Source organism: Streptopelia decaocto, assembly GCF_964273445.1.
Source record: "Streptopelia decaocto genome assembly, chromosome: 1".
NCBI classification, from domain to species: Eukaryota; Metazoa; Chordata; class Aves; order Columbiformes; family Columbidae; genus Streptopelia; species Streptopelia decaocto.
Genome location: NC_138663.1, coordinates 64652567 through 64673677, shown reverse-complemented (window position 1 = coordinate 64673677; position 21111 = coordinate 64652567). Strand labels below are relative to the sequence as shown.

Sequence of the window (21111 nt, the reverse complement as noted above, 5' to 3'; positions counted from 1 at the left end):
AAGGTCAGCAGCATTTCAGGCCCTGCAGTTGTGGAGGTGCTGAGGATGACTCTGTCCTTCAGGTTGCATAATTTCATTTACATGTAGAGATGTGAATCACAGAAAAGTCTGAATCTGTTCCTCTAAGGTATAGCTCCACACCATGCAATAGTGGGTTGGAATAAATTTGTTAGCTGAGTGTTAAGCTAAATTAGAAATGGATTGATGCTGCAGTGGTCAGAGGCCTAGTCTGAGACTTGTTAGGCTCGATTTTAGTGCTCTGCATTTGGCTTCCTGTGTGATCCTGAGCAAGTCACTGAGCTTATCTGTGAGAAGCCCACATGGTTGTTGTGAGGTTAAATGCCATAAAGATGCGTGAAGTCCTCTTTTGTATATGTTACTGGGCTTATACGGAGGTCGAAGATAAAGTTAACAAAACCAGTCCCTCTTTGTCAGCCCTTTCTGTGTCCTCTATGGTTGGAAAAAACCCACACTTAAAAATTCCTATATAACCAAATCTTACTAATATACTTGCACAGGCTGTGCCTGAATAAATGGTGTTGCACTTAAATAATTAGCTATTGAATCTAATGTCTATGATGATATTGGCAGTGTGATCCGCTTCTGTAGCGAGTGTGGCTCTGAGCCACTCTGATAAAAAAGGGACAGAAACAATCAGTAACCCCTGCTGCCAGGCAAAGGAGGGATGAGGGCTGGGGCAGGGGTGGACAAAAGCTTTATCTTTCTCTCTCTGTGTTTTTTCTAAGAGTTTGAGCAAACTGGTGATAACCAACACTAAAACATCTGAATCATAAATCGACTCAGCTACTGAGTGACTCCTAACAAACAGGGTATGAACTGCTTGTGCCTTAGCTATTCCCTTCCCTCCTAAACCGTGCCTTGCATTTAACTCACATATAACCCTTTCCCAAAGTCTTTGCAGGTTTAAAACAAAATCCCATAACACTTCTGACATTTAAGTTATCAGGGCACCCTTTCCTTTTAAGATAGCTTTAGGCAGGAGATGAAATCACTGCAAGGAAGCCCAAAAACCAGGGATGCAGCCAACGTGTTCATCCTTCTCCCCTCTTCCCCCACTCACCACCCCCAAGAGCCAGGACTCCTGCTTCTCACTATTGTGAGAATTAATCCTTTAGTGCTCCTTGCTGCTCTACCTTCTATATAGCCAATAAGCACCGAGTGACTGAAGGGGGTGGGGGGGTACATGTGTGTTTGAAGGAATGAATAGCAATGGATCAAACTGCTCTAGCTCTTTTGCAAGTGCTGTTAGGAAAATATAATCAATTGTTTTTTATTTGAAAAATAATTCCGATACCTCCATTTAAATGAAAATGAGTCTAGGCATTCGGGGATTTTTCTTCTTCCTTCTCAGATCAATGGGCAGAAAAAGCAAATTCCTAACTTCGCACCCCAGCTATAAGTTGATACAGAGATAGTCCTGAGTGCTGTCCCTTGATTGCCGTTCCCTGTGCTCTTGTGTTGACTAAGGCCGCCTGCAGAAGATGCATAGGTAGAATTTTTTCAACACCAACTCTTATTTTGCAGGAAAAAGAAGTGACATTACATTGCTGTGGTTTGATAACTTTCTTCTGTGTGAGTAACCTTAGAATGAGAAAATTTTGTAGTCTGCAGAGTAAGATGTGACTTTATGGGTTTTTTTTGTTTATGTTTTCTTCTTTTGTATCGACTGGGTGGAAGTGGCATGGAGGTTATTGAGTTAAAATGACTTCCTGAGATTTCTGCATGCTAGAAGTGAATGAGTTGGGAAACAGTCTTTGGAGCTCCCCTTGACAAAGCTTTATTAGTGAGGCTGAGTCACAGGAAATGTTACTGCCCATCAACATGGTGGGATTAAGTCCTCTGGGAGTGACCAGTTCAGAGGCACCTGTGCTCAGGGGCAAGTAGGTGTTTCAGACAGCAGTGGCATGTGAATGTATTGATCAAAATGCTGGGGTGTGCAGAAAACAGCTGTGCTTAGTCTTGAAAGATGTGAGGCTTTGAAATGTTGTAGTGCATAGCACAAGTAAGGCTCCACGTACCCTCTTTTCAGGAGGTTTGGAAATCATGGGGTTGTTTTATACCCATATGTTTTGTACTCATTTTATTTGAAAGTTTGAAGGAGGCTAGTATGTGGAAACTGAACTATGAAGAGTATGTAACTACAGCAGTTTGGGGGGAATGGCATGCACCTTCTGAGAGGAGACTCTAAGCTAGTATTGGTTTTCACAGTGGAGATGTCTAGGATTAATTTATTCTTGGAAGGAAAATCGTGATCCTCGTTCCCAGCACGGAATGTTCTCCATCATCTTGCACTTTTGCTAGTTTTCTGTATTTTACCTTTGAAATTCTTGATTATTTATTATTTTTTTTATTTTGTTGTCTTTAAGTTGTTTTTAACATTCTTGCAGTGAAACCAGATCCTGTAGAGAGGAAGGCTGCTCGTTGAAAATTTCTTAGCCAGCATGGCTTTCCCTGAACTAGAATTTTTCTTAGTTCCTCAGTTTTGCTCCTTTTGAGCACCTACTTAGGACAGAAATGGCAGACAGGATGAGACATCTCCTTCACAGCTGAAAAACATGTAATTGGTAATGTTGTAATTCGGGATCCTTGCCTGGATGAAGTGCCCGGTGCAGCTGTCCCTGCTGCTGTGGGACTCACTGTTTGGAGAGGTTTGAGGAAGCCTGCGTACAAAAGGGCCTGCCACCTTCTGCTGTGAGGGATCTGTGAAGAGTTCAGCTGTTTTTTGTTGTCCTACAAATATTGAGCCTCATGAGAGCTTTAGGTGTTTGTCTGTGTTTCGTGCATATTGAAAAAGAGCAGAAGATAGTCAAGTGCGTTGCCTGAAGTCACCCAGCCTGACAGAGCTGCGAATAGGTTTCCTGGCTCCCAGTACTGTATTTTAAACCACAAGATTAGTCTTTTTTGAAAAGGATAATCTGTATGTTCAAAGAAGGCTTTGTAAAGCTCCCATTAACCTCGGTGCCATACCTAGTGAGGAATCTAATTTATGTTCTGGGAAATGAAAGCAGTTTTGAAGACCTCAGTGCTGCAGGTCACTGTCAGACCTTCAAGGTCCATTGCCACCAGTTTAATTTTTCTCCTGCTTGGATTCACCTCTGTCATTCCTGAGAAAGGAGGTGCAGAACTGTACTCCTAAGGAAAGATTTCTTGAGACATCCAGTTGCGTATAACTGAGAACAAAGTCCACGTGTGGGGTTTTTTTGCTGTGCTTAGTTAATGTACAGAATGGCCAACGTTCCCATTCCCTCCTTGAAAGAGATACGTGCTGGCAAAGCTCTTTTTTTATTGCATTTTATCACTTAGTGAAGATGTGAAGATCTGAATTCCAGTAGCCAATGACTGGAAATGTCCTTTCAAACTAAAATGTTGAACTTTAGAGTTTACCCCTGAGTACTCGAGCTACCTTATCTGAACAGCAGAGGAAATTTTTTTCCAGTTTTCTTCTGTTATCATGGTAGAACACAGCATGTGAATGTTTGAGAAGAAGTAGCAGTATGTTAACCTCAGCCCTGCTTTTACTCAAAGATTGCAAGAGTTTTACAGGGTTGGCTGAAGATTATCTAAATTTGTAGCAGGGAGGGAAGAGAGATGGACAGAGATTTAGCTCTCATCACTGAATGCATGAAGTGAGAATAAAAGCCAGGGCTTTTCTGATCCCATGCTCTACTAACAACACTTTTACAAGCTGGTTATATAGTTATCCGCTACCGTATTTTTTTCCCCACTTCAGGCAGATCAGCTATTTCATCCAAGGGACACATTTTGTGTGAATCTTTGGATAATCCAGTGTTATCAGTTCTGCATTGAACTGCAGAAACAAAACTGGCTATTAAGTTTACAAGATGTAACAGAGCTTTGCTTTGTTTTTTAAAATGTGGTGAAACAAGCCAGGGTTTCTTTCTTCTTTGTTATTCTGGATGGCATGACAGAATTTAGGAGAAAAAGTTACTTGAACTAACGTCTGTAGGGTAAGCATTACAGCAATAGACCTGCTCTCCTTGGTGTCTGAGCAATAATTTTACTGCCCTTCTCTCAAATTACAATGCTGTTTATAATATGTGTTTTAAGAGTGTAGTTAGCATTAACATTTATGAACATAATAATCATTCACATTAATAATAATTTACAGTTCCTGGCAGATGTAACTATTGTATAAATAGCCAACTGTTTGTAGCAATCTGCAAATTTATTGGCTGTAAAGACAACATTAAATTAAGCTGGAGAAGAATTCCTGTATGGCGTATGTGTTGAAGAAGATATTCATCCTGTGCTCTGGAAGGAGAGCTACAAGCACTCTATCACCTTTTTTATGGAGCAGCATTACCAGATGTGGAGTAAAAAACAGAGTGTCCTTCTCCTGAACACATGAAGGGGCCTGTATCATTTCCCTTGGCAAACACATGTGAGCTGAGCTCCTTCCAGATGTAGGCAGAGGTGGTGGTTCTGGCCAAGGGGCCTTAGTCAGGACAGCTGCACCAGTGACACTTGTGTGAATGTCGAGTTACTCACAGTATGTCACAAGAACCAGCTCCTGAGATTTTACACTTTACTTGACAGCCAAAAAACCCTGGGACTGACAGTTTTTGCATCGTTTTTCTGAGCAGACCCTTCTCCCCTCTGCCTTTCCCCAGCCACAGGACAGGGAACAGGAATTCAAAACCTGCCTGGACTGTGTCATCTCATCTAGGTGTTCCTGCTCCGGCAGGGGGATTGGACTAGATGATCTTTTGAGGTCTCTTCCAATCCCTAACATTCTGTGATTCTGTGTAATTCCCACAGAGCTCCTGGATCATCTCCTGACTGCTCCCAGCCCCAAGAGCAGCCATGTTGGTCACCAGGTAACCTTCTTGGGGCCTGTTTGGGTTTTCCCAGCATTCTGTGGAAGATGAAGTCTCAGCAGAGCTGGGCAGGTCTGCGTCTTCAGCGGGACAGACAAGGAAGCATGGGATTCTCATTGGAGCCAGGAGGCCAGATGGAGAAAACATGCTAGATAGCTACCAATTGGGGATGGAAGCTCTGAGCCTCGACAATGATTTAAAAGCTCAGGGAAGCGTTTCCACTTATCCAATGAAATACAGATTTTTTTGGACAGACCTGAAGGTAGAGTGTAGATACTGGAAGAGGTAACTTCTTGTATTTATTTTGATATTGGATCCTGCGGTGACATGTGTTATGAAGCCAGAGCTGTGTAAGGAACTGTGACTAGCATTATAATATTTGACAGGCTTGAAACACCATTTCCTATGACAAGCCTGTCCCTTAGTCTATACATCTCTCAATAGGGTGGCAGCATCTGTGTTTCCTATACTAATTAGAAAAAAGACATATAGAAGCCATCAATTTCTGTATTGAAGTACGTCTGGACTCAAAGAATCTGTCAGATTAGCAAGGTGATGCATACTGTTATCTAAGAGTATGAAAGGGACCTGTTGGTTATGCTCCCACAAACTGTTATGCTGTGGAGTAGATTAATGTTTTTAAAACTTATCCTTAGGCTTGAGACTACGCCTGTTGCAAATAGGCAGTTCACATATCTGAGTGGCTGGCTGGCTGCATCATCAGGGTTGATACTGGTAGGCAGCTATTTCATACTTTTGCAAATTCTTCATCGCTAAATTATTAGAAAAAATTGCTGGACCTTGGATTTCTGTGTAGCACTGCAGTGCTATTCACTCACCATTCATGTTGTCCACACGCGGTAGTAGAAAACTGTGAGGCACCTGTGTGTAGCTGCAGACCCCCTCAGTGACTTTTGTTTTGTCTGACCTGGAGCAAGAAGGAAGAGGTCTTGGTGCCAATATCACCTGAGCGGCCAGCCAGGGTTTGTTTGTGGTGGGTGGGCTGTGGGCTGCTCTGAGTGTGGCATCAAAATGGCAAGGAGAAGAATAGCTGGCTGTGGAGATCAGATTAAAGGAAAAAAGCAAGGCTTTACAGCTTTTTTAAAAATCTTAATACGTTTTGCCATTTCCTCATGCTTTTTCAAGCCAGAGACCTTTCTTCCCCCATTCAAAAGCCAGGTTGACATTGTGTTTGAGGGACAGAAGGGATGTAAGGGAGTCACCTGAACCCTTAAAGGGTGATCTGGACTTTCTGTTTATTTCCACGCCCACGGAGATAGTTTTTCCATGACTTTCCTATCAACTGGCAGCTAATAACATCCTGGAGGGTAAGGGGGGAGTGGTGTAAATGCTGGAGCATCGTCACTGCCACAGAAGTTTCATGACGTGAGTGCAAACCAGCTGCATAGCTTGCGTGCTGTGTTGCATCAGCAGTGCATGATGGCAGGGAGTAAATCCCCCAGGAGTTTTGGCCTGTGTGTGAACTAGATGAGTGGAGGTTGGCTTAGATGGGCCAGTCTGAATGTATTGAGAGTGGTAAAAATACCTTAAAAAATTTTTCCTAGTAAGTCTTGAAATCTTTGCAGAAACTTTAGCCAAGCAATCCATTCCAGATTTTGGCGCTCATCCTTTCCCTTCCCCGTGCTCATGCTGAGCAGATGAGTGCAATGGCCAGACCTAAAATGAAGAGCATCTACAGTCTGATCTCATCCTCCCTCACTGCCTTTGGCTGGAGAGGAGGAGGAGCTTTGAAATCGGATTATTACTTCGAGCCTCTTGGCTTTGGAGCTACAGACTGTTCCCTATGTTGCCAATGGGCTTAAAAGCTTAGCAGAACTCCCACTAGGTACCCAGGAAGCCTCTTACCGCAGGAGATGGTGACACGGCAGGATCAGCTGTTCTTTATTTATCGTGCGGCTGAATTGTCTGGGGAGGGACCATAGCTCACCCGGTGATGTTGTTTCCAGAAACAATGTCAAGAACAGGTAGAGCCGTGTTGATGCTGTTCCCCACCGAAGAGACTGCGCGTAACAAGGCGCCATGTAAAATGGTTGCTGAACTTTTTAGCTGTTGGTAGTATTTAGCCTGTAAATAGGAATGATAAATCCAGTACTTGTAGAGAGAAAGAGTTTGGGGTTGTTTCTATCAGCAAAGAAACTACTAGCATGGGACTACGAGAGTTCAAAAATGTATAAGGTTTAGTGTATTATGGGTTGTCTTCAGAATGGTACAAATCTCTAGCTCTTTGCTCGCCACATTCCTCACTTTGTCTCCCCAATAAAAAACAGACAAACAAACAAAAAACCCAAAGCAATGAAAAACACAAACAAAAAAAAAAAACACAAACCAAAACCAACCAAACAACAACAACAAAACCACCAACAAACCAGAACAAACAAACAAAACCAACAACAACCAAAATATAAGCCAGTGCAAACTATAAGGAATTTAACAATCTGAATACATCAGATACAAATGTTGTTACCACGAGATATCCTTTCTAGGTGATAATAAATTATATCTTTCTGAGGGTGAGGCAGACAGGATGCAATTCAAGCAGACTGTTGTTTCCTCTCATACTGTTGTGTTTGTAGGTTATTTTCAGCTAGAGGAGTTGAACTTGTGGCTTGGGCAATAGTGGTCAGCCACTTTAAGGTGTTTTGGTTTGTTTTGCTGTTTGTTTTTTGTTAGTGTTTTGTTTTTAAGGGCGTGACCCTAGTACTTTTCCTGTAAAAGCATGAACCCCTGATTAGAAATTTAAGCAGACTGGTGTTTAAGCTTGATTTTCTTAACTGCCCTTCACAGGCCTTCTAGAAGTCTTCCATGGGGTCTGCCAGAGGTCTGCAAACCACAGGCTGGAGACTTGGTTCTGCTGAGCCTGAAATTTCTGTCTTTCTCCCATGTAAAGCCAGCTCAGTGCCCAGTGCGATGCTTCCCCTTCAGCCAGCGTAACTGGCTTAGGGTAAATGGTGTAGATTATCTGCTCTGAAGGAAGAGGGGATTATTTTGAAAGGGAGAAATGATCCTTTGGAGGGAAATAGCACGATCACCAAATGCTTTGGCTGCTAATAAAGCTGCTGAAAAAGAAAGATGATGGCAGTGGTATCGAGTGTCAAGCCTTATGGGTTCTCTCTCTGCTGAGTGAAGTGTGCCCCTGGTAAGGATGCTGGGGCTTGTGTTAGTTTCTCCATCTGTAAAATTGCTCTGCATGTGGGTTTGTGCCTCCCCTTCCTTCACAGGTGCTGCAAGCCTTTACTGAATTTTCTTTAAATGCTTTGATGCTCTAGGATGAAAGCTGCTCTAGAGGCATAAAGTACTAATGTGTGACTATTAAACAGAAACTAATCGCTTGTTACTTCAGAGCTTCAGATGTACCCTGTCCATCTGAAAAGGTGTTTTGCAGGGGAAAGAAACAGAATGAGCAGCAGTTTTAGATCTTTTAGATGCTGACAATCCATAAACTTCATAACAGATGCAGTTTTTTTCATTCGCGTAGCTTGAACTACAGGCAAGATGAGCTAGGAGAAGAGGAAAGCTTTATTAGCACCGGTATGCTGCTATGGGACATGAAGGAGACTGGATTGATCAGTCTGAAATCTCTTTTCAGTACAGTTTAGCCACCCAGCGTGACCTGCTCGTATTTGTTTGTATTACACAGCAGTGAAAAATTCCAGTTGGAGAGCAAGCAGCAACATGCTGTGCAAACAGGGGAGGGTCCCTCTCCCAAAGGAGAGATCAGGCAGCAGGTTAACAGAAATGCAGAACAAGAAGACACAACCATTCTGGCTTGTGAGATAGAGGGTAGATAATACAGTGGTCTCAGATCACCAGTAGCCTCGTGCCCATCCCAGACTTTTAAGCATCCTGATAGAGAGGCTAAAGGAAGACAAAACCCGAGTGTGCTTAGAAAATTCTAGCCTGACCATAATGTCCATCAGCGTTGCAAAGAGTTTGCATTTTCAAACATACTTGGGCTAAACTGAGCAGAATTCGGCATTTGTGCATTCTCTTTCATAGCTGATGGAAGGTGCTGGAGGGAGAGGATGGTTGACGTTACCCATTGCACTGCCAGCACTGGGCGGGGAGTAGCACGTGGGATTTGTTCTTTGCAAACAGCCTGTGGAGGCAATACGACTAATTCTCCCTAGCTTTCTGTTTATAACCATCTTCCTCATACAAAGCTGTCATCTCACACCTCTGCTTAGCCCTGGAGTAACATTATGCTCCTATTTGCAATGTGCTTGAAATAGCCTTCAAAGTCTGCTTGCAGAAAGTTGAGGGAGGTAGAGATCTCAGAAGGCACTGACGGACATTAAGGGGGGGACCTGAAGAAATGGGAAACAGGAAGACCTTTGCTGCTTTTCCTTCCCACCCCCCCCCCCCCCCCCCCAAATGATGGTCCCCTTCTGACAGGGTAGCTTTTCTCCCTCGGGTGTTTGCTCTTCATCCCTTGCCCTCACACACACCAGTCTGATGGCTCAGATAAGAGCTGGGACTGCTGTGGTGCCAAGCATCACTAAACCTCTTTACCTCGCACCCCTGAAGCTACTGCAGAAGGCCAGATTGGCTCCCTCTGGAGCTTGTGGTCCCCAGGGGATGAGATGAAGATGATGATGTTTTCTTGAGGAGAGCTGATGACTTGGTCTCTGCTGTCAGGAGTGTGGGGAGGGTGTTAACATCCACTTTCCCTGCGATGCAAAGGCAGAGCACAGAAGAAGATGGATGGGGTCTTTTGGCTAAGGAACCTGTAAGGCCGTGGAGCATCTTACAGAGTGAGGGTGCAGGACTATGGGGAAGCTGGGAGAAACACATCTGGCTGTAGATTTACGCAATGGCTGATGGCTACTGAAATTAAGATAACATGGCTGGGAGACTCAATCAGGATACAAAACCATAAATTCTTTCTGGCTTTAAGGCAGCCATCTAAACCTACTGTTGTTTGTGCTTCTAGGTTATTGGGGCCCTAGGAATACCCTTAATTCCTTACAATGCCCTCCCAGTTTGTCATGCCAAGTGGGGCAGTCTCTGTAGGTTTCATATTTTGAAAATTATTTCCATATGATGGTAGCAATCTCAAGCCAAGAGAGAGTGGCACTGGGCCACAGAAGGCACTCTGGCTGCTGGGCAGGGCCGTGTTTTTTGTGGGCATGCTAAGTACACCCCAGGAGCTGAGCACACCGACAGACCAACAAGTTGAGAGTGAGATTTGGGAGAGCAACTGGCCTGTGGTGTAGCTCTGGATCCTGTCACCTCAGCTTTGGGACCATGTCCCGCTTCCCATTGTGTTGACCTTCTGCTGCTGCTTCTGGTGAATGGGCTGGGTTTGCTCTGTGGCTCAAAGGAGGGGGCCACACCCTCCTCTCTGGGATGTTTTGGGGTGAACAGTGGTTCCTCAGAGTCCCTGCATCCTCCTTGCAGCCAGGGGATGGCTCGCTCTTCAGTGGGGTAAACAGCTCCTAACTGGAGATGTGAAGCACCCACTCTGGCTTCAGGCAACACAGGGGTAAATGATGCTCACTGGAAGCATTTCAGACCTGCAGGTGACTTTCAGTCTTCCTGCTCAGTCCTGGAACTGTATTCTTTTGCATGAATTTGCCTAACTCTTGCCCAGGTACCTGTTGTCATAAATTGTCTGTAAGGGGAAAAGAAAGTCCTGAATCAATTCAGTGACGGTGTCGCAATTTCAGCACATGGGTTGGGGCTGGCTCAGCAGAGCCCACTGGTAGCTTTTGGTGATCTCCTAAAGCCTGTTGAGTCACTTGGGAACATTGCAATGGAAATCTGATAACAGCAGTGGTATGGAAATAGAGCTGAAGGGACTGAGGTTTTTTAAACTGATGGCTAACTTGGACAAGGCTTTGCTGTGCTTAAACTGGTTATGTCCCTTAGATTCAGTTATCACAGAATCACAGAATGTTAGGGATTGGAAGGGACCTCAAAAGATCATCTAGTCCAATCCCTCTGCTGGAGCAGGAACACTTAGATGAGGCTCGATGATTCAGGTCCAGCACAGAGGAGTCTTTTGAACTTCAGTCCTGTGTCTCACAACCCAACCTGCTCATGCCAGGCTCTCACATGTACTGGGCTTTCCCTCCAGCCTGGGAGGAGCCTGTCTCCTGGAACAAGAGCCCCAAACTTTGTGATGCCACCCTCTGAGCAGACAGCTTGTAAGGTGCTGGACTCTGACTGGCTGCTTTCCATACTTCAGAAAGCCGGTGTGTGCAGCAGCCCCACCATTACCTCTGTGCTGGTGTTGGTGACAGTGGTGTCAGTGCTGTCATGGTTGTAGACTCATTTGTTCACTTGTAACCAGGAAGTCACAGAATCATAGAATTATTTTGTTTGGAAGAGACCCTCAAGATCATCAAGTCCAACCACAGCCTAACTAACACTAAATCATGTCCCTGAGAACCTCATCTATGCATCTTTTAAACACTTCTAGGGATGGTGACTCAGCCACTTCACTGGGCAGCCTGTTCCAGTGCCCAACAACCCTTTCTACGAAGAAATTTTTCCTAATATCCAATCTGAACCTTCCCTGGCACAACTTGAGGCCATTTCCTCTCATCCTACCACTTGCTACTTGGGAGAACAGACCAACACCCTCCATGCTACAACCTCCTTTCGGGTAGTTGCAGACAGTGATAGGGTCTCCCCTCAGCCTCCTTTTCTCCAGGCTAAACCCCCAGTTCCCTCAGCTGCTCCTCATCAGACTTGTGCTCCAGACCCTTTACCAGCTTCACCGGCCTTCTCTGAACTTGCTCCAGCACCTCCAAGTCTTTCTTGTAGTGAGTCTATCATCTTTCCTCTCAAAAGTCTGGACAGATACCAAAATGGAGTATACTTTGGGCAGCCTGGGCCTGGGTTCACCACGCATACAGAGGCCACAGCGCTTGGGTACCATCAAGAGCAGCACAAAGTAGCAGTTGCAACACAACACAGGTGTGATACTGGGGTTTAATACACCTTCACAGCAGCAGTGTTTGTTTCGGACTGAAACCTTGGCCAGCAGCACACTGGAGGGGTTACCTGTACCTGCCAGAGTGCCTGGCATGGGGCAGCCAGCCCTGTCCTCCCAGTCCACTCCTCCCAGCTGTTGTCCCAGGGAGCAGGGACGGATGGATCGGTGCCCTCCTGCCCGCTCGGGCTGACCCTGCTTTGGGCCAGCACTCCTCCTGGGTGAGGTGGTCACCCTTGCTCTGGCAACCGCCTCTTCCCGGCAGCCCTTGCCTGACTCAGAGGGGGATTTAGTCCCGGGCTGGGGGGAGGGAAAGACGTTAAACAGGCTTTTCCCTAATGAGGTGTGACGCCAGCTGGAGAGGGGGAGAATCCTGCTTTTCTCCTGTCTGTTGCTCTCTCTAGCTAGAGGAGATGTGTGTGTGTGTGTGTGTCCCTCCTTCCTCTGCTGATTTGCTGCCTTTTCTGTTTCCTTTCTCTGCCGTCCCCAAAGCGTTTTGGCAAGGTTCAGATTTCTGTGCTCACAGCTCAGTGCTCAAAGAGAAAAGGGCAAAAACAAAAGGGTTGGAGGCGTGGGGGGGATGGTGGCAGGGAAGAAGCCCAGCAGCTTGCCGCTTGCCCTGGCCAGGACAGAAGAGTGTGGGGATGGGTCCTGGGGCAGGATTTTGGTGTCTGCTTTCTCCTGAGAGTCCCTGGCATCACTTTGATCACCTCTGCTCAGATACACTGCTCCAGCACTGTGCCACTTGGCTGGCCATCCCTTGTTGGAGAGGGGGGCTGGAAAAACAAGGTTTATTCTTTCTCCTCCTGCAAAACGTGGGCTGAGGCATTAGGTGAAAGCTTGAGGGGATTCTAAGTCTTCATCACACTCCTGAGATGTTAAGATTTGCATTGTGTCCTCCTGGTCCCCGGCATTCCCACAGCAACCTGGGCATGTGGGAGAAGTCCGGGATTTAGGTGTTTTGGGGCAGAAAGCTGGAGAATCTATAGGGATAGAAAATTGTGACATTCAGTTGAACAGGGCAAGTGGACCTGGATCCTGGTGCCTCTTGCTGCTCTTGCCCCTATTGCAAGCAGTGACAGAAAAAAAGTAGACAAAAACTTTACAGGACAATGTCAGTATCTTTTTTTCCAAGACTAATAATCACAGTAATACTATGACTGTGCTGGCATGGGATGTGGCTCTTAGTGAGGACCAGAGTGGGTTACAGGCAGCACCCATGACATTTGGCAGCGTGGTGCAAACCTCTTTCTACAGAGGCACTGACAGCCTTGCGCCTGCTAATGGTGGACCTTCATTAGCTCCATCCTATGCCTGCACTCATTAATCCTGACTTGTGCCAGGATCCTTAAGCCAGAGTGGCACGGGGACCCTGCACCCAGCCGTGTGGCTCTGTGTGCTCAGTGCCTGTAGTGAATAGCTGCAAGATCCACCTGCAGCCAACTCAGGTTCTCAAATCTGCTCTGCGCCCTCCATGGCATCAGGGATGAGGGGCAGCTGTCTGCGAGAGATGTGGCAGCAAGAGAAGGGGGGGAAACTCCCCAGTCAGGTGTTTTGGGGAAGGCTGGTGGGTCCCTGCCTAGGAGACAGCACCTTGCCCAGTGCCTAAGGAATGTCCCCCAGCTCCTGCAGTGACCTGTTGGCTCCAAAAATGTAAAGGTCACTCTCGGACCTGGGAAACAATGGCTGCAGATAGGGGCTATCCGAGCGGGTTGTGGCCGCTGCTTAAGGAGTGTTAGTCAAACAGCAGGCTGAAAAGGCTCACGGGAAGCAATTTAAATATTCCTTCGTACAAAAGGCTGTCACATCCTAGCAGAGGCAAGCTGCTGACTGACAGCTTTAGTGCACAAGTGTACATGGATGAGGGAGAGGCTGAATCAGGGCCAATATCCTGGAGAATTTTTCTCCCCCCACTTTATTCTGGATCCTAACATGTCATTTTTCACAAGCTGCATGTTTACTGCAGTAACATACCTGGGATGTTCTAGCACATCATGTACTTTTTGTTAGAGAGCAGATGTCCATTAAAGTGGTTTACCAATAGAATAAATCAACACTTCCAAAATACTAGCTGCTTTCCAAGTGAATTCACTCGATAATTGTTATTTATATAGCATGATTACTATTTATACAACTAAAATATCACTCTCTCCAAGGGATGGCAAGCAGCAACTGTAGTTTTTGTACTTGTCATTAAGCACGGTAGTCATCTAGCGTGCAGAACACAGATACTTGGGACTTTTCCTAGCTCTGCGGCAGGCACGCTGTGTCAGGCTTTGGCTGCCCGCCGCCGTTTCCGCATACAATAGATGCGTTTAATACATTCTTTGTGGGACAGGTGTCAGGCTTCCTCTCGTGAAGCCCTTTGGCTGTGGCACAAGAGGTAAATAAGAGCAGTGTTGATAATGAAAATATGCCATTAATACATTTCCAATAAAAAACTACAAGCGGCATTTAATCTGCAATCTGTTATCAATAATTTTATTACCGCAGTTACTGTGGTCTAATAAAAAAGCACTTTCTCTTCTTTATTGGGTAAGTGCCAAAACGTTTATCCTTTATTCTCTGGCCATTAACCTTTATTCTGTAGCCATTAGCGTAGCCATTTGTGTTAACAGTCTGTTGAGTAACATTCAAGTAGGAATTTATATTCAATCCATTATTTACTCTGAAACCCAAAAAGAATACCTTCTTATGCCTGTATTGTTTATCCATATTGCAACTTGTTAAGAGTTATATCCTACTGATGATAACTCTTATAGGAAGTGGATTTTTCTTACTATGAATGATTTTCTGACATATAAATAAAACTGTAGTTAACATAGTAATATTTTGAAAATGAAGCCTGAAATTCCTAGCAGAAAAGAGATATTTCTCACAACATGTATGAAATTCATAATAACTATATTTCAGAAGTTTATCCTTTTTTATGGATCAATTCCTGTGTCACACCTTTACGTGAACTCCGTTGTGCTGAAATAAGCCATGATGCTTTCCAGCTCTACATCAGGGGCTGAGGGTTTAGGTCATAAGGTCTGACATCCCTCCATCCTTTCTTTCTCTTTTACTGGAGGGGAAAAAAAAAAAAAGAAGAAATAATTATTTGTTTATTTAACAATAATCAAAATGCTTTATTTTCTTTGAGGCATTTTCTTGCTAGCTTTCAGCCATTTCTGGCTCTTCACCTGAAACTGCTACTTCTCTGAGTAAGTGGCTTTTAGAGCCATGCTTTTGAAGCACATCTTTTAAAAGAACTCACTAGCCTCAGCAAGTGGAAAGCAAAGCACGAGGATGAAACACTTGATTCCTGCCCATCAGCTGAACATAGGAGGAATCATGGGTTTCTTATTAGGCTGTAGTATCTCAACCTCACAGAACCCTATTTTTCTGTTTCCAGACAAAAGCATTAGTCTTGTGGCTGGACAGTGACATTTGGTAAAAGCCTTTCAAGGTCTTCCCATAAACTCTTGCAATGAAGAGGTGGTAGTAGCAGTATTTTTAATGATGAGGAAGGTCGGCTTACCAAGTGTACGCTCTGCTGCCGTACATGTACTTGAGGCTGCTTTGGTCTTTTTGGTCCTGATCAACTAGCAGTAAACGTTAAGAAATTAGTTTGATGGCTGGAATTTGTTTTTTCTCCTTTCTGCTCAATAGGAACTGGAGGCCGCTCTTCACAGGGATGATGTGGAGTTTATCAGTGACCTGATCGCCTGCCTTCTTCAAGGTTGCTATCAGCGCAGAGACATCACGTGAGTTACCTCTCTCTATGGCTTAAGCCCTTTGCAAGGGGAGCTAATTAACACAGTCATGGGGATGTTTCACAGCTTTAGAGTGATGACATGGCAATGATCGGCAGCCACCAGCAATCAGGCCAGATGCTTTATCGAGTGGAAGGGAATTTCAGCTCTTCTTGGGCTGAGTTGCAGGTTTTTAATTTTACAGACTCACTGTTAAGCAAACTTCTTTGTTGAGACCCTGTGAATTCTGTTTCATGCTCTGCTGTATCACTAGAGCGTACGGTGAACATCCTCATTGGCTGTTACACTCTGCACTCTGTTTGGTCAAATTAGTGATATCACAGTAAGTCTTTAAATCATCACGTATTATTTTAACATTTTATATGTACTGCGCAGAATAAAACTTGCTGTTCTGCAGCCACCTCACTTGCATGGAAGATCCCATGGCAGTTCAAAGGGACAATTGTAATTATTCGCTTAGAAATAAGAAGAACATTGGAATCATTCAATTGAAGCATGCTGGGAAGTGATTTGACATGTTCTCCTGATGTTTCAACATCCAGAGACACTTTTTTAGTGTCCACCAAGTTAGCCTCACAAACTGAAACATCTGTAGAACGTCATTCTTCAGAGGATCACCACTCACGCAGTGAAATGTGCTCCCAGTTATAACAAAGGCTTGTTGCAGAGTGTTTTATTTGTTCTTCTGTGAATCATGTTAATAGCAAAGCATAACTGTGGAGACAAAGACTGCTTGGCATAATTTGAAGTTGTTTAGAAGAGGTGTTAAGCAATCCTGCACCCTAAGATTCCCATTTTGTACAGAGGCTTAGATTGGTAGGTCCTTGCATTGAAAGCTCTATTTCTAGTTAACTGATTTATGTTCAATGAAATTTATGTAGTTTATTTTCATATATGTGTCTGCCACTTAAACAGGTTATCTTGCACTGCTGGGCTGACATTCAGCATCAGTATCAGGACATGAACGAGGCAGCTGCACTGCATTTACTGTTGCTGATTGAAACTGATGTGATGAGAAGCTTGACTGTTAAGGGACTGCAACTGTGTATATCTCCTTCATCAAAATAGCCATACAGCAATATAATCTTGCTTATAGCGATACAACAAGTTTGTTTCTTCATACCATAAACGCCATAAATTACTGGCTTAAGTGTTTTGCCCACCTTAACCAGCTCACCTTGTAGAAGCAGTGGAAGATTTGTCTTTGATAAATGTCATAAATTCAACATTGTGAGGTTCTCCTAAACTCTCCAGATCTAAGATTCTCCACTTAGCAATAGCTCTCTTCAGTTTCATCTCTTTTCTCAGCTGTTTTAACTAGCAAGATCCAGGGATGAATCACGGCTGAGTCGTTGGGCATTGGCAAGTTGTCTGGGGAAGGTTACATGTGGACACATGTGTATACGCTCAAGCACAGCTACGTGATGCACCTGGCAGCTCAACAAGGTGTAGTTATTTGGCATTGCATGTAGGTCCCACTTTGTGCCTGTGTAAATACAGCTTTGGTTAGCGGTTAGCTCCAAGATGCAAAAGCTGTGAGGAGGCAATGTCATTGCAGAAGGAAGAGCTGGTAACCCAACTGTGGTTTTGGCAGCCCAGTCAGGTTGCATTGGTACTTACGTAGCTGTTTCTGTGTGTCTGTCTGTGTATGAGCAGTGCAGTAGGAAAAGGTGGAATGCAAAACCATTTAGTGAAATTGTGAGAACTTAACACCTCACCTGAAAGAGAAATAAGTTGTACCCTTTCTATAGCGCCTCCCATAGAATGAGGCTACCTTGTGGCCAGGGGAATATCAACAAAAGTCTTTTCTGCTGAGGAGGTGAGGGAAAAGAGCACAGCAGGAGCAGCTTGCTGGACATGACTGAAGGAATATATTAGGAAAATGGCCTAGAGCCACTGGCATGTTACAGAGGTGGGCCCTGAAGCACTGCAGAAGAAGCAAGTGGGAAGGCTACTTGGAAATGGAAGGAAAGGTGCTGTATGCAGAAGGATGTCACAAAGGAAGAAGCATCAAGATGTAGTCTAAATATGGAAATCTGTAGATAAATGAGAATAAAACTGATAGCTTGGGTACATTTCTCAGAAACAAGTTTGCCCCAGTGTTTGTTTCACACTTCCAAAACAGATGTGGAATATTTATCCAAAATGAATGTGTGTTTTTTGAAGTCTAAAATCCACCTCATTCCTTACACATTTGTTTCCAACACCTTTGTTCTCTCTAACCTGAGTTCAGCAGGCACAGGCCTTGGCTAAGGCACAGCTTCTCTACTGTACCTAGTTTGTTCCCAGTTAGTGGTAAGGATTTGAGCCTCTAATTCATTTTTTGAGTGCTTGGTGGACATAGACGTGCAAATGTAAGAGGCAGAATTTGTGTAGAGTTTAGATTGGGCTTTTCACGACGGGACAGGACTTCATATTTTTCTGTTGCAGACAGAAAGTAGGTATCTGTCTCACATAGGAAAAATGACCACTTTCATAGGCCATAACAGTTGCGTTACAGCAGCGATTTCTTCAGTTGTTTGAGCTCCATGTCCCCATGCCAAAGCTGTGAGCTGTTAATCTTTAGGTTGCAGACTTTGCTCCCTGTTGTGCCGTGGAGAGGAAGGTGGGAGCTTGTTTTCATCCTTGTTCTTGGGCTGGAGCACTGCGGCTCAAGCACAAGATGATTCGTATAACTTAATATAAAACCTAGTTCGCCTACCTCTCTGAGGGGCTTTGAGGTTCAATTAGTTTTGTATTGTGTATTACCTCTTTGATGGCCAAAAAGTTATCTGTCTATGCTTGCTCACAGTCTGAGAGTAGCTTGCAGTTCTTAGCACATCTGTTTTGATGGCGTGCAGAACTTGCGGCAGAGCTGGGCTGCCTGGCTTTAATCATGCATCATAGAGGGGTATAAAACTGTCACATACCTTTGCTAATTATAATGTGCTCTCAAGTAATTTTGGAAATGGAACCTAGCTGAGAGCCCTTTTAATGCACAATTTTACATACTCTAGCTTGATTTGCTTGTTATTCTTTGGGGAGGAAAAAAAAAGAGACTAATACTTTCATAGGGTTCTGTGATCCTTGGTTTTGAAGTAGAGCAACTTTACCTTGGCTTTGATACTATTTATGACAGACTTTTTTTTTTAAAAAAAAGAATTATATACAAAATAGAACCTGTTTTTTTACACTGCTTGATGACTAAAGAGTGTTGAATGTCTGGTAGCTTAAGACTTTCTTTCGGTTATGGATATCTGTATTTAACTACAGAGACTGCTTACAGGGATACCACATGATCTTCTCCAAACTCTTATTTATCATAACATATCGTAGCTGTTAGGAACACTCCTTATTGATCTGGTTCTTGCCGTGTTAAGCACTGTAGAAGTACAGAACAAAGAAATGGGAGTCTGCATTTCTGGCTTCCAGCATCGATAGCAATGACCCCGTAGCTGTCCTTGCCTAGCACCAGATAGTTTGAGCACTTGGCCAGGACAGTTTCCCCATTCCTCCCTTCTTTTTGCTCAAAATACTTTTGTGATGTGATCTCTAGCTTTTGTTGTTTTATAAATACCCTTCATAGTGTTCATTTACTGTATTATCCATACCACCTAACTATTAACAATGCAATAACTAAATCCTTGAAGCTTTTTGTTTGATTTCTCTGCCCGGTTTTATGCTATAGGCACCGTTTGGTTTGATGCTGGTAAGGTTACCCATAGATTTTCCCTTCCTCTAGCTTTGTGCTGAGGCCTTGAAATGTCTGTTTTCTTTTAATTGTTTCAAAATACAACTGCCTGGAAAGTGGGGAGTGATGAGGGAAAAAACCCTTCACAGAATTTTGGGTTTATAAAAAAAAAAAAAAAAAAAAAAAATTAAGCAGTTTGAAAAAATACTGGTGCTTGCTTCAGGTTCTCTCTGATATAAATTGGGCAGCTGCATAGTCCCTAGGGGCTGCGACTTTAATTCCAGCAGGAAATGTCACTTGATGACTTGTATCAAGACAGGAAGATCAGAGCTTCAGCTAACGGCAACAGCCGCAGCAGGAGCCTTCTGCAGCTGTTTTTAAGTAAGAAGTGATGGTGTGACATGGATGTGTACACTCAAGTTAAATAATGCCGAAGAGCTCCTGCTGTTCAGCATTTCTTTGGGTGAAACTCATTCTTCACTGCTCTGTTATTGCATTTTTGCTATTTTTCTAATGTGATGGCATAGGAAGTTTCAATGACTTTATCATATTTCTCATTGGGAGATGTTTTGTGTGCTTCTATTGTCTCTTGAAAAACATTTTAATGGCCTTTTCTTATAACATTTTAATTTTTATTTTTTCAACATGGATAAGTGAGGAGGAACAAAAACAATAACTCTGCTATTGCCTGTGCCCCATGAGACTATTTTTTTTCTTATACCTCAGGAGACTGGTCCATCACTGTAGCTGAAAACTAACTATCTAATTGAACTCTGTGGCACCACAGACAGCATTGGCTTCCTTAGGTACCTCAATTATTTTTTTTTCTTGTTATTTCTTTCCTTAATGTGCTGGAATTTTTTTTCCCCGAGTGGATAATCTGTTTTGTGCCCACCTTAAGTTCTTTCTGGATCTGTAAACTAACCCTGGAGTGTTAGGCTTATAATTTGCACCTGTTTTTTTCAAGCTGCTTAATTATTTGTTGTTTATTTGTCTCATACCCTTACTGGTGGCATTGAGAAATACTGTTACTAATCAAGAATACTGTTCTATTCTTATTTTCTGATGCTTGGTCTGTAATCACTTATTTGAGCTTTCATCAGAAAGAGAGAAAGCTGAAATCTTCTAACTCATAGGGGCAGAACGCCCATTTCTGAGGGCTGTGTTTAACATCTCTGAGTATTTAACTTCTTGCTTCTGCTATGTCATTTTTGTCCATCCTTGTCCTTTATTCTGTGTGGACTGTGTCTTTACAGGCTACTTGGGCTTTATTCATGTCTTGGTAAAAGTGCCCTTAGTAAAACACTTAACATATTGAAATTGCCCTTCTGCACATGACTGTGTGAGCTGTGTCCTTTTAGGACTGCTGCATGTTGATCTGGTCCAGGAGATAAAGTTGCAGCTCAACTTGGAAAGCTGGCAAACCAGTGCCAAATTTTCAGTCTTGGGGATACTGTGGTGAATATGGCTGCAGGAATAGCTAAGCCAAGGGAGCAAGACCATCTGAATGAATTCAACACTTCAGTCCATGCCATAACATATGGGACAGCCAGTCTAAACTCAGTCGCAGCAGACCTGGGGACCACCACCTTTCAGAAGGAGATTTAACAGCTGCCACTTGCATTTGTGCCAGTGACCTTGGTTATAACACCTGTTTCAATGGCCCAGCCGCAAAGCACCTCACTAACTCGGAATCATATTCATGAATGCCAAGTGAATATCAACAAGATCAGCATTATTTACTGTCTGACTTTTAAGAAACGCTGCCGTGCATACATCATGGAGATCGGTGGATGGCCTCTGGAATCAACCCAGTATCATCGGCGCAGGAGATACCGTGAGGGGGCAAGGGAGATGAAGTGGCTA

The 21111-nt window shown here is 43.9% G+C and overlaps 1 protein-coding gene across 2 annotated transcripts in view; it reads left to right on the top strand.

Moving 5' to 3' along the window:
• The window catches only part of CECR2 (CECR2 histone acetyl-lysine reader), a 106396-nt gene that overhangs the window by 36205 nt on the left and 49080 nt on the right, over nt 1-21111 (top strand). For both annotated transcript variants that reach the window (XM_082076230.1, XM_082076231.1), the window contains exon 2: nt 15472-15566. In XM_082076230.1, the coding sequence (XP_081932356.1) occupies nt 15472-15566 (95 nt within the window). The remainder of the gene's footprint in view (nt 1-15471; nt 15567-21111) is intronic.